Here is a 13,530-nt window from a genome sequence, read left to right as displayed (position 1 = left end):
GGGTAGTAACAATAAATGATTGCGTGGTACAACTAAATCCAGTTTCCATATCTAAAGCATGATCCTTCTACCGTTTTTCTTTTTTGGCTCTTGTGTGAAATCATAATATTGGCTATTTCACTTGTCTCAGAACATAGAGATTCCCATCTGGTATCTAATTCTGTACTGTTTGCCATTTATTCTTACAACATTATTTATAGTTTTATTTGTATCACTATGTTCAACATTATTTATAGTATTATTTGCATCACTATGTTCAAGCTTCAACGAACCAACTACTTTTAAGGGAATAGGAATATATAACACAGCGGGAGGAAAGAACTTAAATATAAACCCAACGTGCAAGTTATATGACAAAGAAAATTGCACTCTTAACAGAATTTTAGTAAAGATTAACTAGATGACATAGTTCTTGTAGTACATGAAACACTGAAAATGTATTCATTACGGAATTCCTGTAACTATTGCAAATCTTATAGTTTAGATCTGTGCAATGTTTTTGAAACATGCATTGCTTTTTCTTCTGAAAGCAGAAATCAGCACATTATGACAAATCAGCAGTAATCTATGGCCCTCACTCAAAAGCACTGAGCCAGTACTGTTCGCGGCAGCTCCTTGGAGCGGTGTGAACACGTGCCACCTCTCATGTCTGTGTTGGCCTGCACTTGACCTGGACGCCACAGGGCCCAGGTATCATGCGCTCGAGTCCCTGGCTGAAACCAGTCTCTGCTACCTACTACTTTTTCCAGTGCTTGGTTTGTTCGCCAGCTTCACCAGCCCTAGTGTTGCTCTGGAATACTGGTCTGCTAAAAGATTAGGCCAGCTACATCAGTAGAAGCTTCTTATACTGCTCTGAGAATCAAAAGACTGGCCAAAGTAAATGGAAGCAAAAGACCGCTGGGCAGCAAAAATGTTTCATCTGTCTTTCCATGCTACATACCCCTCACTCCCTCGCATTCAATTCTGCGGCTGCTTCATCTCCAAACCTCACTTATCTACCCGGCCAGAGCCCTAGGGCTCCAGGCTCCTGCACTGGGATAATGCTGCTCCCATCTCAGTATATTCACCTCAGATATTTGTCTGCAGACTTTCCCCCTGACCTAGTCTGGTATCTTCAAGATTTACTTCTAGAACAGATGCTTCCAGATTCATTTTTCCCATTCACCCATCCTTGCCTCACACAAGTTTTTATAGTTGCATGGGTCAACAGTTTGTGAGCAGCTATCCTAGGTTATTGGTTAGTATTAAAAAAAAGACCATTGCGCTGAAGGATTTGACTCCCTACTAACAAACATAATGGTCACTCAAGAAAAAGGAAAACCACTTCATTGTGAGAGTCAAATATGCATGCAACTTCTTAAGTCTTCTTCTTAGAAAGCACACTAATTTTATAACTATTACAAATAAGATTTTTACATTAAAATGTTAATTTGCAAAGAAGCTCAATTTTGCTATGCAGTAAATTTAAGAAGCCAGATTTTTGTCTTTTAATAAATCATTTAAATAAATCAAGTCCTCAAAAAAAAACTAACAAAAAACAAACATTTACCAAAAGCATTTACTAAAACATTTACTAAAACAGCATTTACCAAAAGCTTAATTCATTACCTTTCACTGAGTCACAAATAAAATTGATGAAATTTGCCTTATGTATGTTTTTTAAAAAATCTCAATCACAGGTAGAAAAACTGACATCATATGACATACAATGATACAATGTACTGATACGCAAGTTATTATTTTCTCTTTGAAGAATTAAAATATCCCAGTCCAAAAAAATTAAAAGCTTTAAGAAATTTACTCTGAAACTAAATACCCAAATAATAGGTTTTCATTCACCTAGTAATCAATACAAGTGACAGCATCCATTTTATAACACACAAACTTTTTTTTTTGGTGCTAAATAAATATTAGCATATTATCTCTAGATATTTTACTTCCACATTCAATTATAACAAATAATAACATTGCTTAAGTAGTTTATATGAAAGCCTTTACTTTGATAAAGTTTCTGCAATACAGTAATGAATCCACTGGGGCTTCCAGAAGGGGGGAAAAAACAATATGAATTCAGTGTGAAAACATGTAAAAGCAAAGCCAAATGTTCCTGTTTGACTAGAATGTTTATGAATACCCATAAAATGGAAGCTGGTGTAAGATACTCTAAATTCCTCTTTCAAAAGGGGTACTCAATATACTCCATAGAAAAGGAATTGTTTCATAAAGTCAATGCCAGTTTTTATTTCTAATACAGGTCTAAAATTTAGGTAATTTTTTTCCTTTCCAGCTTTAGAATTCAAAGAGTGCTTTCTAGAATTCATCAAAGCTAAGCATGTAAAAAGAAAAAGGGTGCATATATTTTACAAAGAGAAAATACTATAACAACTCTGTTCTAGGTCCTAAGGACATACAGACAATAACGAGTTTACTAACCATAGAAGAACTGCCCCCTCTGTGAATACATACATGGAGGTTCCCAAAAGTGGTTTATCTGACCACATCGTAAGTTTTTATCTCCAACAAAAGCCAAACATAACTAGCTCTCAATCAGGCAGGCAGACAACAAGTATACATCAAAGGTTATTAAGGCATCACTATATACAGACCACTGCACTGGGTACTGTGAGATGAAGAAATAGAGAGATTATAAATTAGGAAGGAAGGTAAAATTTAGATACGCATGAAAAGTTCATCAGTATGACAGACAGACTATGTTTGTATATCAAAATCTCTCCCGTATGGTCAGCAGTTAATAAATATCTGCTGATTTTAACTAGATTATATTAGAGGTGAACTCCATGGGTTTGATTGAAAAGTTTCTTTGACAGGCCAATTGTAACAAAAACAGTTTGGGGACACTAAGGATAATTTAAATACAGATCAGGTATTAGATGAGTCATTAGAATCATGCCTAATGTGAGGGAATGTTAAGAAAACTTACATTTTTTTAGAGATATGGACTACATATATAGGCTGAAATGACATATAGTTAGACATTAGCTTTGAAATGCTTCAGGAACAGAAGCAAGGAAGGGTGTGAGGAAAGAAAATTTGACATCTGAAGCTAGTGTGGCAACAAATTTTAACTGTCGTCTGGATGATGGCCATATTCCCCAACACGCCATGATACCCTTCTTTATAGCGTACCATTAAATATGCCCACCTTTGGACATGTTTGAAATTGTCAGAATAAAAATTAAAAGGTTTCAACACTGGGGCTTGAGTTGGCAAGTGAAGACGGACACGTGGGATCTGACAGCAGGAGGGCGTTTGGGACATTCTACCTCATTGCTAGTCCCACCCATCTGCCAACACACTAGCAACCACTCTTCCACTCTCTTGGCTGCGCACCAGCGCAGTTAAATCTCTCAGCAATTCTGTTTCCCTCAGTCCTTGCCACCGTTAGGGAGACAGCTAGCTCCCTTTGCCTAATTTTCCTGGGAGCCCTGAAGATCACTCTCTTGGCCCTGTTCCATCTACTACACCCATCCTTCTCAATTTTGTTTCAAATTCCATCGGTTTCTGCGTCCCAGTAGTTAACAGACTCTGGCTGCAAATGGTAACACAGGAAGTCAGAGACAAGCATCCTAAATAAACTCTGTGGTAAACAGCCTTTGTGAACTCACAGTGTCTTCAAAACTCTTCTGTCTATTCTAACATGTCCCTGACACTTGAATGTCTCAACCACGCTGGCAGGTGGGCCTAGAGGGAATTAATGCGTTCAGCACAAAAAGTGTAATTTTCTGCTATTCATCCCTACTCTTCTTTGTCCCCGTATCTCTGTTCCAACCTGGGGATTTCTAAATTTTTTTCGATAGTTAAAAAAAAAATTCTGCTAATGTCAAGGTTAGAAATACCTGCATGACAAATTCCCGACGTCGCGGCATTCCTCTTTCTGAGAGCAACACGTAATCTGGCTCCTTTTCCTTTTTGGCCTGCTGAATTTGAGCCAGGCGGCTGATGGGGTTCATTCCTTGACCATATTCTGGTCCAGCCTAAAAAATAATTTAAGAAAATAATTTCAAAACATGCTTGTAAAACTCGTTACTGAATCCTTAAAATGGTTCTTCCCTCCTCCCCTGTACTCCAAAACCGTGACTGGAGAAGATGAGAGTCACTTACTAAGATTTATAAAGGAAAATCAAACAATGAGTCTGAAACTAAGGCTGGTATGGGATTTAGGGCTCAGAGGTATTACTGATAAGTTGGGTCAACCATCATGATGTTAAACTCTTCAGCATAGAGCCACTTCACAACTTCTGTTCATCAAAAAACACCAAAAACAAACAAACAAACAAAAAACAACAACAACAAAAAAAACACAACAAAACATGACAGGGCAAGCCATGAACTGGGAAGAGATATTTGAAATACATATAACTTAAAAAGATACATGCAGTATCCAAAATATATTTTTTAAAACTCCTAGAAAGTATTAAGAAAAATGTAATCTAAAAGAAAAATGGGCAAAAGACATGAACAGATATTTAACAGATTGAAAATATAATCGATCTCATTAGGACTAGGTAGTCTTTTCAACCAATGGTACTAGAATAACTGGATATTCATATGCAAGAAAAACCAAAAAAACTTCAATCCATACTTCACACCATTTACAAAAATCAACTCAAAATGCTCATAGTCTTAAATATCTAACAATTGTGACAATTGTTGACAATTTCTTAGATACAACACCAAAATCACATTCCATAAAAATAATAGTAACAATAACGAATTGGACTTGTTCAAAATTAGTAACTTCTGTTCTTTGAAAAGGACAAGTCTTTGAAAAGGAGAAAATATTTGCAAACCATATATCTGATAAAGAATTTGTAATCAGAATGTATAAAGACCTCTCAAAATTCAATAATAAATGTATTATTTAAAAATGGGCAACCAAAACTTTTTAGGTGGACAAAAGATTTGAACAACACTTCCTCACACCTCATGTGCTACTTAAACACATAAAAAAATGCTCAGTATCATGAGTCGCTGGAGAAATGTGAATTAAAACCACAATGATACCAAAACACACGTATTTAAAGACTGAAATTTAAAACTATACACATTAGAAAGGATGTATGGCAACTAGAATTCTTACAAACAACTGATGAGAATGTAAAATGGTATATAATCCCTTTGGAAAACAAGTGGCAGTTTCTTAAAATGTTGCATACCTACTAAATGACCAAGCCATCCCACTCCTAAGTATTTACCCAAGAGAAATAACGGCATGAGATTTATACATAAGTGTTCATTGTAGCTTTATTTGTAACAGCCTCAAACCAGAAACATCCCAAATACCCACCAAAGGTTGAATGGGTAAACAAATGGTGGTACAATATAACCATACAGAACACTACTTAGCAATAAAATAGAACCAACAATTGATACATGCAACAACGTGCATGAATCTCAAAATGGTTCTGCTGAGTGAAATAAGCCAGCCAAAAGGAGGGGTTGCTAAGGAACTGAGGGTGGGGGGATTACCAAGTGCACAAGGAAATTCGGGGGAGCAAGGGATAAATAGTGTCTCATTATCTTCATTGTGGTCATGGTTTCACACGTATACACCAAAAACTATCAAAGAGAATGCTTTTAAATATAAACAGTTCACTATTATGTCAATCACACCTCAATAAAGCTGTTTTGAAAACCTAACCAAATACTATATTTCAGAGAAACAAACAGATAGTAAAAGTGTAAAGTAAGGACATGTTAAACCCCAAACTAATGATGGTGGTTACCTACGGGGGGTGGTCAGGCTGTGACAGAGAAGGGCATACAGAAAGCTTCAGCCTTACTGAGACATGTTCTGTGTTCAAACTGGGTGGTGGGCCTTACTTTTATTTAGCTTGCTTTTGAACTTACATACAAGTTCTATAAAAACCTTTTAGAAGGCGCTCTCCTTATTATTGTCTTTACATAGGGTAATGTTTAAAAATAAAGCTTGTTCTATCTTTTTGTCAGTTTTCCTATACCTTTTTCTTAGTAACTTCTAAAAGTTTTAAAAAAACAAAAATCTTTGTACATATTCTTTCTGCATGTGAACTTTCTTTATACGTAATTCCTAGAAATGAAGGTCTGCATAGTCAGAACTTTATTTCACCTTGAAAATGTATTCTAAAACGGGTATCAGAGACCAGGGTAATCACTACGTTACAGAGGACAGGTTGCCCTAAACTTACGTTAAGAGCCACTGTACAGTCTTAGCTCTTCCTGGTAACTGCTGCGTCTCCGCCATCTCTACTTTGGTGCCGCAGGTGCAGCCTCCAGGGTCTTTTAAATTATGTTTAGGATTTTGGACTTTATCCAAAGAGCAATAGGCCATTACAAAAAGATTTTATGCAGAGACATGACACAATCTGATTGGTGTCTCAAAAGGATAACACTTGGAAAAAGACCATTTGATGCCCAGAGGACTTGTGGGAAGGCCAATGAAAAACCATCTGTAGTCGTTCAGGTGAGAGGTGATTGTGAATTGAACCAAAAGGATAACATAGTGAGGGAAAGAAATGGACCAACTTAAGAAAATTTAAGTGATGGAATCAATAGGACCTGATGACTGGCTGGATACGAGGGGTAAGAGAGAAGTTAGAACTGACTCCCAGGGCTCTGTTTCAGCAGCTGGACAGCGGTGCCAGTCACTGTGATGCAGAATGCTGCAGGGGAAAGCAATTTAGGAGGGAACAAGACGAGTTTCGACACAGGGTTTGAGCTGCCAGTGAAGATGCCCAGCGGGCAGTGTAGGGACAGGAGTATTTGGGGGTCATCCATACAAAGCCTGACTTGAAGCGCTAGAAGTCTGAAGGGCAGCCTAGGGAGACAGAGGGGGAGAGGGAGAGGAAGAGAGAGCGAGAGAGGGCGAGAGAGAGAGAGAGAGAGAGAGAGAGAGAGAGAGAGAGAGAGAGAGAGAATATCAACATTGCAACAGTTAGGCAGAGGAGGAGAACAGAGAAAAGGAAAATGTTAACTTTTGATAAAAGACTAGTTTCCACTTCTACTTACATACCAAAAAAATTAAAATTAAGTCAACTATAAAGGAAGTAAAGAAGGACTAATGAGAAAAAGACAAACACAGACAATAATCTGTAAGTCTAAAACTGAGATGCAATGAAAAGGTAAAGGGAAGCTTTTGAGTCTGACACTAGAAGTATGCTTACGTGCTTCATGAAGATGTTCAAATAAATGTACTTCCAATGGCATGTAATCTCCATTCCTGTTTAATTTGCCTCTTTAATAAGAACGTCTTAAGTGCCAAGGGCATTGTTGTTGATATAGATTTCAATGACAAAGGACCAATTAGGTAAGGATGGATTTCTGAAAACACCAAGAGTGGGTGGTTTCTTCCCTTGACTGAAATTAACTACTAGCACCCTTGACAATTAAGTTACTGTATCAGCTCTTAGATTATCACGCTACAAACCAGTAGGAACAGTCTTGTGACAGCTGTGTCCAGAAAATTTTATCAGAAAGCCTTCTTTGCAGTCTCATCGTACAGAAGAGTACATTAAAAAACAAGATATAAACTCAAAGACATCGTCAGGGAGTCTTAATTCTACAGAGTAATTTTTATAACTGTACAGAGTAAATGTTAAAATCCAAAAACAGTTCACAAGCAACCAGTTTCAAATGGACACTAGACTCAGCCATGGCTGGCCCTGAACCCTGACTGTGTCGTGTGACCTTGGGTAAGTGTCCTAAAGCTAGGACATCACCTGTAAAATGGGGGTGAAGGCTACATCACAGAGTGACTTAGGGGATCAAATGAGACAACGTGACCATTTTATTATTTTAAATAAAATCAAGGCAAATCATCAACAGATATTTTCTCTGTTGCACATAAGGAACTGTAGACCGTAAATGTATAAGGCACGTAAGGAAGCGACAAATACGCTGCAAACCAAGATACTATTCCAACCTGATCCATTTACTGGCCCACGATAAGGTGTGATCACGTTTAACATTTCTGAGATTCCAAATCATTGTACACATGCTGCTTCCTCAAAATCGTGTTACGTTTCAGAGGACATCTACAGACTTTATTTTAACATAAGACAGACAAGTAATTCCAAGCGTGATGTAAGTGAGGAAAAATGCAGGGGGCTAACCTAATCTTGGAGTGGGGGAGGGTCAGAGAAGGCGTCCCTGAAGAAGGCAAGTTTCCTATTCCTGAATGGTGGATAGGAAGAAAGTTCTGGAATGATATGCTTATATACTAGAAATAGTAGCAAATAATTTTGAGAATTCAAAATGTTTCTCCCCTCTCTGGGGAAGACTATTTAAACAATAACTTCATTTTTAATGGTTGTAGTTAAAAATAGCAAGAGTTATATTTATATCTTACTATGAAAATGTATGGATCTTTTCTAGTCTAATGGCTTATTATTCTTAATTTATTACATTAGACTTCGTTTAAAAAATTAGATGGAAGTTATTTCGACCAGTTTTGTGCTGCCATTCTCATGGAGAGCACTGTTCTTCCATCAACGATAAACTACAGATTTTATACATAAAAAGATTTAAGAAAACAGACCATGGATATATTCATGTACTTATAAAATGCCAGCAGACAATTAGATACAAAATAACAATACTTAATATTTATTGAGTACTACTTATTTGTATTATCAATAAACAAACATTATACATAAATAATTACTAATGCATTCTGTGTATTATTTCAGTTATCAGCTATGACAATCGTATAAAGCGAGTTCAATTCGTATCAATACTTTGTAAATGAGGAAATGAAGGTCAGGAAAGTTAGGTAACTTGCTCAGGCCACATGGAAACACACTCAAAACTGGCTCCAAAGGTCGCATTCACGATAGCCACATCCTATCCGGGCGGTTAGTGCCCAGGAATGAAAACCAGTCCTCCCCGGTAACATTAGGACTCGTGATGCGTAGACCTAGTTGGCATTTAGTTTTAGTCTACCTCACACATAGCGTAGAACGCTATTTCGGGGCACGCATAACCGACATCTCCTTAGTGAAGCAATGACAGTATTCATTAAAAATAAAACACCAAGTATTTATGTAGTGATTTACAGTTATTTATTTAGGTAAATACGTATTTTGAAATAAAGCAAAGGTGCAAAGGCATAAAACCCACAGAAAGGTCGTACATATCGAACACTCATGTGCACTGCCGTGTATTAAGTGCCAATTCATCTCGTTCTAACCGTTGCCATTTTTTTTTTTGGTTAACGTAAATAAAATTTTATCCAATAAAAGAGTCACAACACCTTAGAAAGCCGTGTGTTCTGTATTCCTCTTTGGCAAGGTGTACATGCCTGGAAGATGGAAAGAACACAATACCACGTGCCTCATGCGGGCTACATGAGGCCTGGAGGTGACCAGCATGCAGGGCCGGACAGCTGGCACCCGGAGCGCTTCACATTCACTAGCTGCTGCCGCTGCGTCTGGCATCCGTGTCAGTAACATTCCCAGGCCGACTGGTCTGGATCCTATTATCATTTCTCACACCCCACGAAGTGACCGTTAGGCAGTGTGGTGTGCAGAAAGAACACTGCGTTAGAGGTCACATGACGGGTGAACAAAAGTGAGCGAATGTTTTGAACGTGTTTCATTAAACCTTACCTGTAAAATGAGGGGTACCATCGTCAACCTTACACGGTCATGGTGAGAATTATACTAAAGGCGATCCTAAACAGGAAAGCGTGGTTTAAACCATTAAAAAAACTATAAATATGTAAGGTATTATTTGATGAACAAATGCAGGCACACAAGTGTCTAAAAAGCAAAACAGAGTTATTACTACTTTATAGTCACATGTCCAACCCTGATTCTGGGACAGTGTATAATCCATAGGTTAGACACCTGCCCTGTGGGAAAACATTTATCTGCCGTTACCGTAATATTTATACAGTAAAACTGACTAATGCTCACAAGCTCGTACTTACTTTTACTATTGTCTTAGGGCGTTTTTTAAAAAACAGTTTTGGCTTCTCAACCACAGGAAGAGGTGGGAGTTTCTTAAGCTCCTGTAAGACGGTGGTTGCAGCGCGCTTCTTGGAGAGCTTTTTGCTATTTCCCTCTCCTTCTGCAGAGAACTCCCCCACGGACACCCGAGTAACAAAGCTTTTCATATGTGGTGGTCCACTCTCTTTAATAACCTATAACAGATAAATACAATAGTCAATAACATACAGGCACCTAAGGAGTGTTCTTGTATCATGGAACTTTCTTAGTGTTCATATCATGATTAAAATTAAAATGATTAAGAATTCTGCCAATCTATTTATTATAGATTTTTATAGATTTTTTAATAAAGCGATTATGAAAGTAACACATAGGGACTATTCATTTATGATACTTATCATGCTTAATGAGCTGAAGTGGGAAGAACAGAAATCCAAAAAAACCACATTCAAGTCATACTCAAAATTGTTTTTTACTGGTTTAAAATAGACAACTGTAATTGTGGTTGCCCCGTTTCTTAGGGAACAGAAAATTAAGAACAGAAAACAGAGAACATTACATTAGGTGTATTGGCCATCGAGAACGGCAATTTGCATATAGGTGTATGCACATCTGACTTTGTCCTCTGGAACGAGCTACTGCAGGACAAGGGCTATGTCTCGTCGGAGTCCCATAGGCCATCAGGCATTCGACATGGGGAAGTGTCTCAAGAACAGCAGACGGGTGAAAACTAACTTCTTTCTGATGGAGCCCTCAAGGGCTCTTTTATACAATGGGATATTGACTCTCTGTGAAGTGATCTTAAAAAGGTAAGTAGATAAACCATCCAAGTACCTAGCTTTCTAGAGGTATGGGTTAGGAAGCTGTCAGCTACCAATGCTCCCAAACCCTGTTCTGTGCTCTTTTAAACTATGACAACTTTTCTAGGAAAGAGGCCCTCGGAAACCTGAGGGCTCAAAACTTGACTCTCCTTTAAAATTCTGACCTATAAAAGATACCCTATTTAGTTAAAGAGTTTATTATTGAACACTATATGACAAGTTGGTCTTTTAATATCAGATATCAATTGGGAAAAGAAAATTTAAAAAACCCAGGATCTCAACATTGCAACAACACTGGGTGAAAGGTATTTACGATAAGACTAAATAATGTTTACGTTTACAAGTCGAAATACCAAAACGGTTTCTTTTCAAAACTTGGATGGACATCCTCCTCAATTAAAAAAGAACAGTATATACTGTGCTGACTCAATAGAGAATATCAACTATTTCACCTTTTATTGCTCACATTGGATGATTATGGATATCAAAAGTTCTGTAATATATGGTGATGCACCTACGGACTTCTAAGACGGATAAGGCTGTTCTTGTGCATTGCAGACTTTAAAAGTCCCCACGTCCAGCACGTTCTGAGCATCTGCAATTACACTCGACAGGTTCTCCGTACTGTCCCATCATCTCCTGCTGCGCCCGACAGGCCGTGCCCGCAGGCCCATTCTCGCCCCACCTTCCCCACTTGGCTGCTTTTAACCTGCTACAGGCTGAGAAATCCGATAACCCAACTTGTCGGAATTCTGTCTGAGGAGAAACTAAACAGGTTCTCAGCTGAGGTCAGTTGTTCCTGCCAGTGGGTTAAATGTGGGAGTTTCCCGGCAGGCGAACGTCACACCATTTGAAGGAAGACACACCACAACTGTTTCAGCTTGTTTCTTGGGTTTCGCCTATTTTCTAGATATTGGGGTTGCACAATTAGCAATCTCTTAATGTAGGAGCTATTATAATAATGTAACTTTTTTTTTTCTCTTTTGAATTTCACACACGTTTATATATATTTTGTGACATATTTATCTAGTTGCAAATTAGACAGCTGCTTCATTACTTCTAAGTGACTTATTAATAAAATGTAAACATTTTGGCAACAAATTTAGAAGAAACTGAACATTAATACGTGTGTCACTAAACAGTAACGTGACTATTTTCAATTTGATCCTATTAAGAACACCAAATCCTATTGAGTACTACAAAGTATCTTACGCTTAGAAAATACATTTTATGATAAAAATTGAAATATCATATACACAAATGGCTTACTACAGAAAAGCCCAAGAGATCAGCAGGAATGCATGATATTATAATAAGTTCTATTGTCCCCAGGGCCTAGATCGTGTCATGACAGAAAGTGTGAGCCTAAGGAAACACATTGACTCTTTCAGGAGACTAGTATACCGGTTAATTTTATTTATCTGTTTGTTTATTTAAACTACTGGGGGACGGGGGGGAGAGAACTAGAAGATCTCTGCTGAGCACATACCTCAAAACTGACGGGCATATTTCGCTTCAGAGCAATTTCAAACACTAAGCTGATCTCAGATTTATTTGCGTCTTTGTCGTCATCCATTTCTTTTCCCGATTCGCCATTCTAAATCACAAAAAAACAGGATGACACTGGATCTTCACTTTGTAACACACTTTACATGTATTCTACAATCAAGAGGGCCTACCTGAAATAAAATAAGTAAGAAACAGAAAACCACAGCCTAGGTCTCATGGGTTCCTACATAACCACAGTAGTCGAGGACTTTGCTGTAAGGCTCTTTGTTATTTGGTTTTTAAGTTTTTGTCCTCCAAGTAGAACGATAAATGCCGAGTGTGAAAACCTTGTGTTCAACCATACACTAATTTGAGGGTATCCTACATCCCCAGATTCGGTTCTCCTTAGAAATATTTATTCTCCCCCGACACACACACACACACACACACACACACATACACATATGCACACACACAAGATACCTCCATTGGTGTTACAACATGATATTTAATCTTCCATGAAAACTAAGAAAACTGCACAGGATGCAAACCCGGATTCTGGGGCTCTTCCTCTGGCACCAAATCACTTATTTGACACCCAGGTTTGGAGGGAGAGCCTCATATACGCTGAACATAGTGTAAGAATTAGAGATAAAGGGAGAGAATACGTCTGCTGTCAAGGGGCTTGTGATGCAGTGGGAAAATACATAAACGTCCTAATGAAAGTGTACAAGGAGAAAAAGACCCAAGTCCGCCACTAACCAACATAAATCTCAAAGGAGGAGGAGCAACAGGTTTGGGGAAAGGGAGCGTGCAGAGGTTGAACTGTACAGCTTGAAATAAATAAGTGGAGAACTCAATAAGATGACTTCTAAGACATGCCTGAGCTGGAGACACTATTTTGACGTCAATAGAGAAGAAGTAGCTGAAGCCACGAGAATGGGTGAAATTATTCAAGAATAGCTCAATCTCCTCATTTGTAAAAATTAAGTAGGACTGAAAGATCCCGTAAAGATCTCCTCCACTTTAAATTTTTCGATTCTAGATGAACACAACACAATCCACGTTCAATAAAGGTAGCATTAAATGCAAGGTAAATGAATGCTGTTTGTCATCCTGGTACATATTCCAAAATCCTGATCTGCCTGGGAAGTGAACCCCACAGGTGAACCCAAGTTCTCAAAGGCCAGGTCATCCGAGCAGGAGCACAGGAGTCTGGTAGAGCAGACAGGTGGTCTTGAGAAGCAAATCACAGGAGATCACGACTCTAGTCT

The 13,530-nt window shown here is 38.1% G+C and overlaps 1 protein-coding gene across 1 annotated transcript in view; it reads right to left on the bottom strand.

The window, feature by feature from the left end:
• STAU2 (staufen double-stranded RNA binding protein 2) overlaps positions 1 to 13,530 on the bottom strand; it is a 227,899-nt gene that overhangs the window by 141,708 nt on the left and 72,661 nt on the right. Inside the window, 3 exon segments of the mRNA XM_033125843.1 lie at positions 3,858 to 3,995; positions 9,929 to 10,141; positions 12,258 to 12,365. Of these exon segments, the coding sequence (XP_032981734.1) occupies positions 3,858 to 3,995; positions 9,929 to 10,141; positions 12,258 to 12,365 (459 nt within the window).

The sequence above is a fragment of the Rhinolophus ferrumequinum genome, chromosome 14, assembly GCF_004115265.2.
Source record: "Rhinolophus ferrumequinum isolate MPI-CBG mRhiFer1 chromosome 14, mRhiFer1_v1.p, whole genome shotgun sequence".
Lineage (NCBI taxonomy): Eukaryota > Metazoa > Chordata > Mammalia > Chiroptera > Rhinolophidae > Rhinolophus > Rhinolophus ferrumequinum.
The sequence above is the reverse complement of the archived record's forward strand: the minus strand, read 5'-3'. Positions and strand labels throughout refer to the sequence as shown.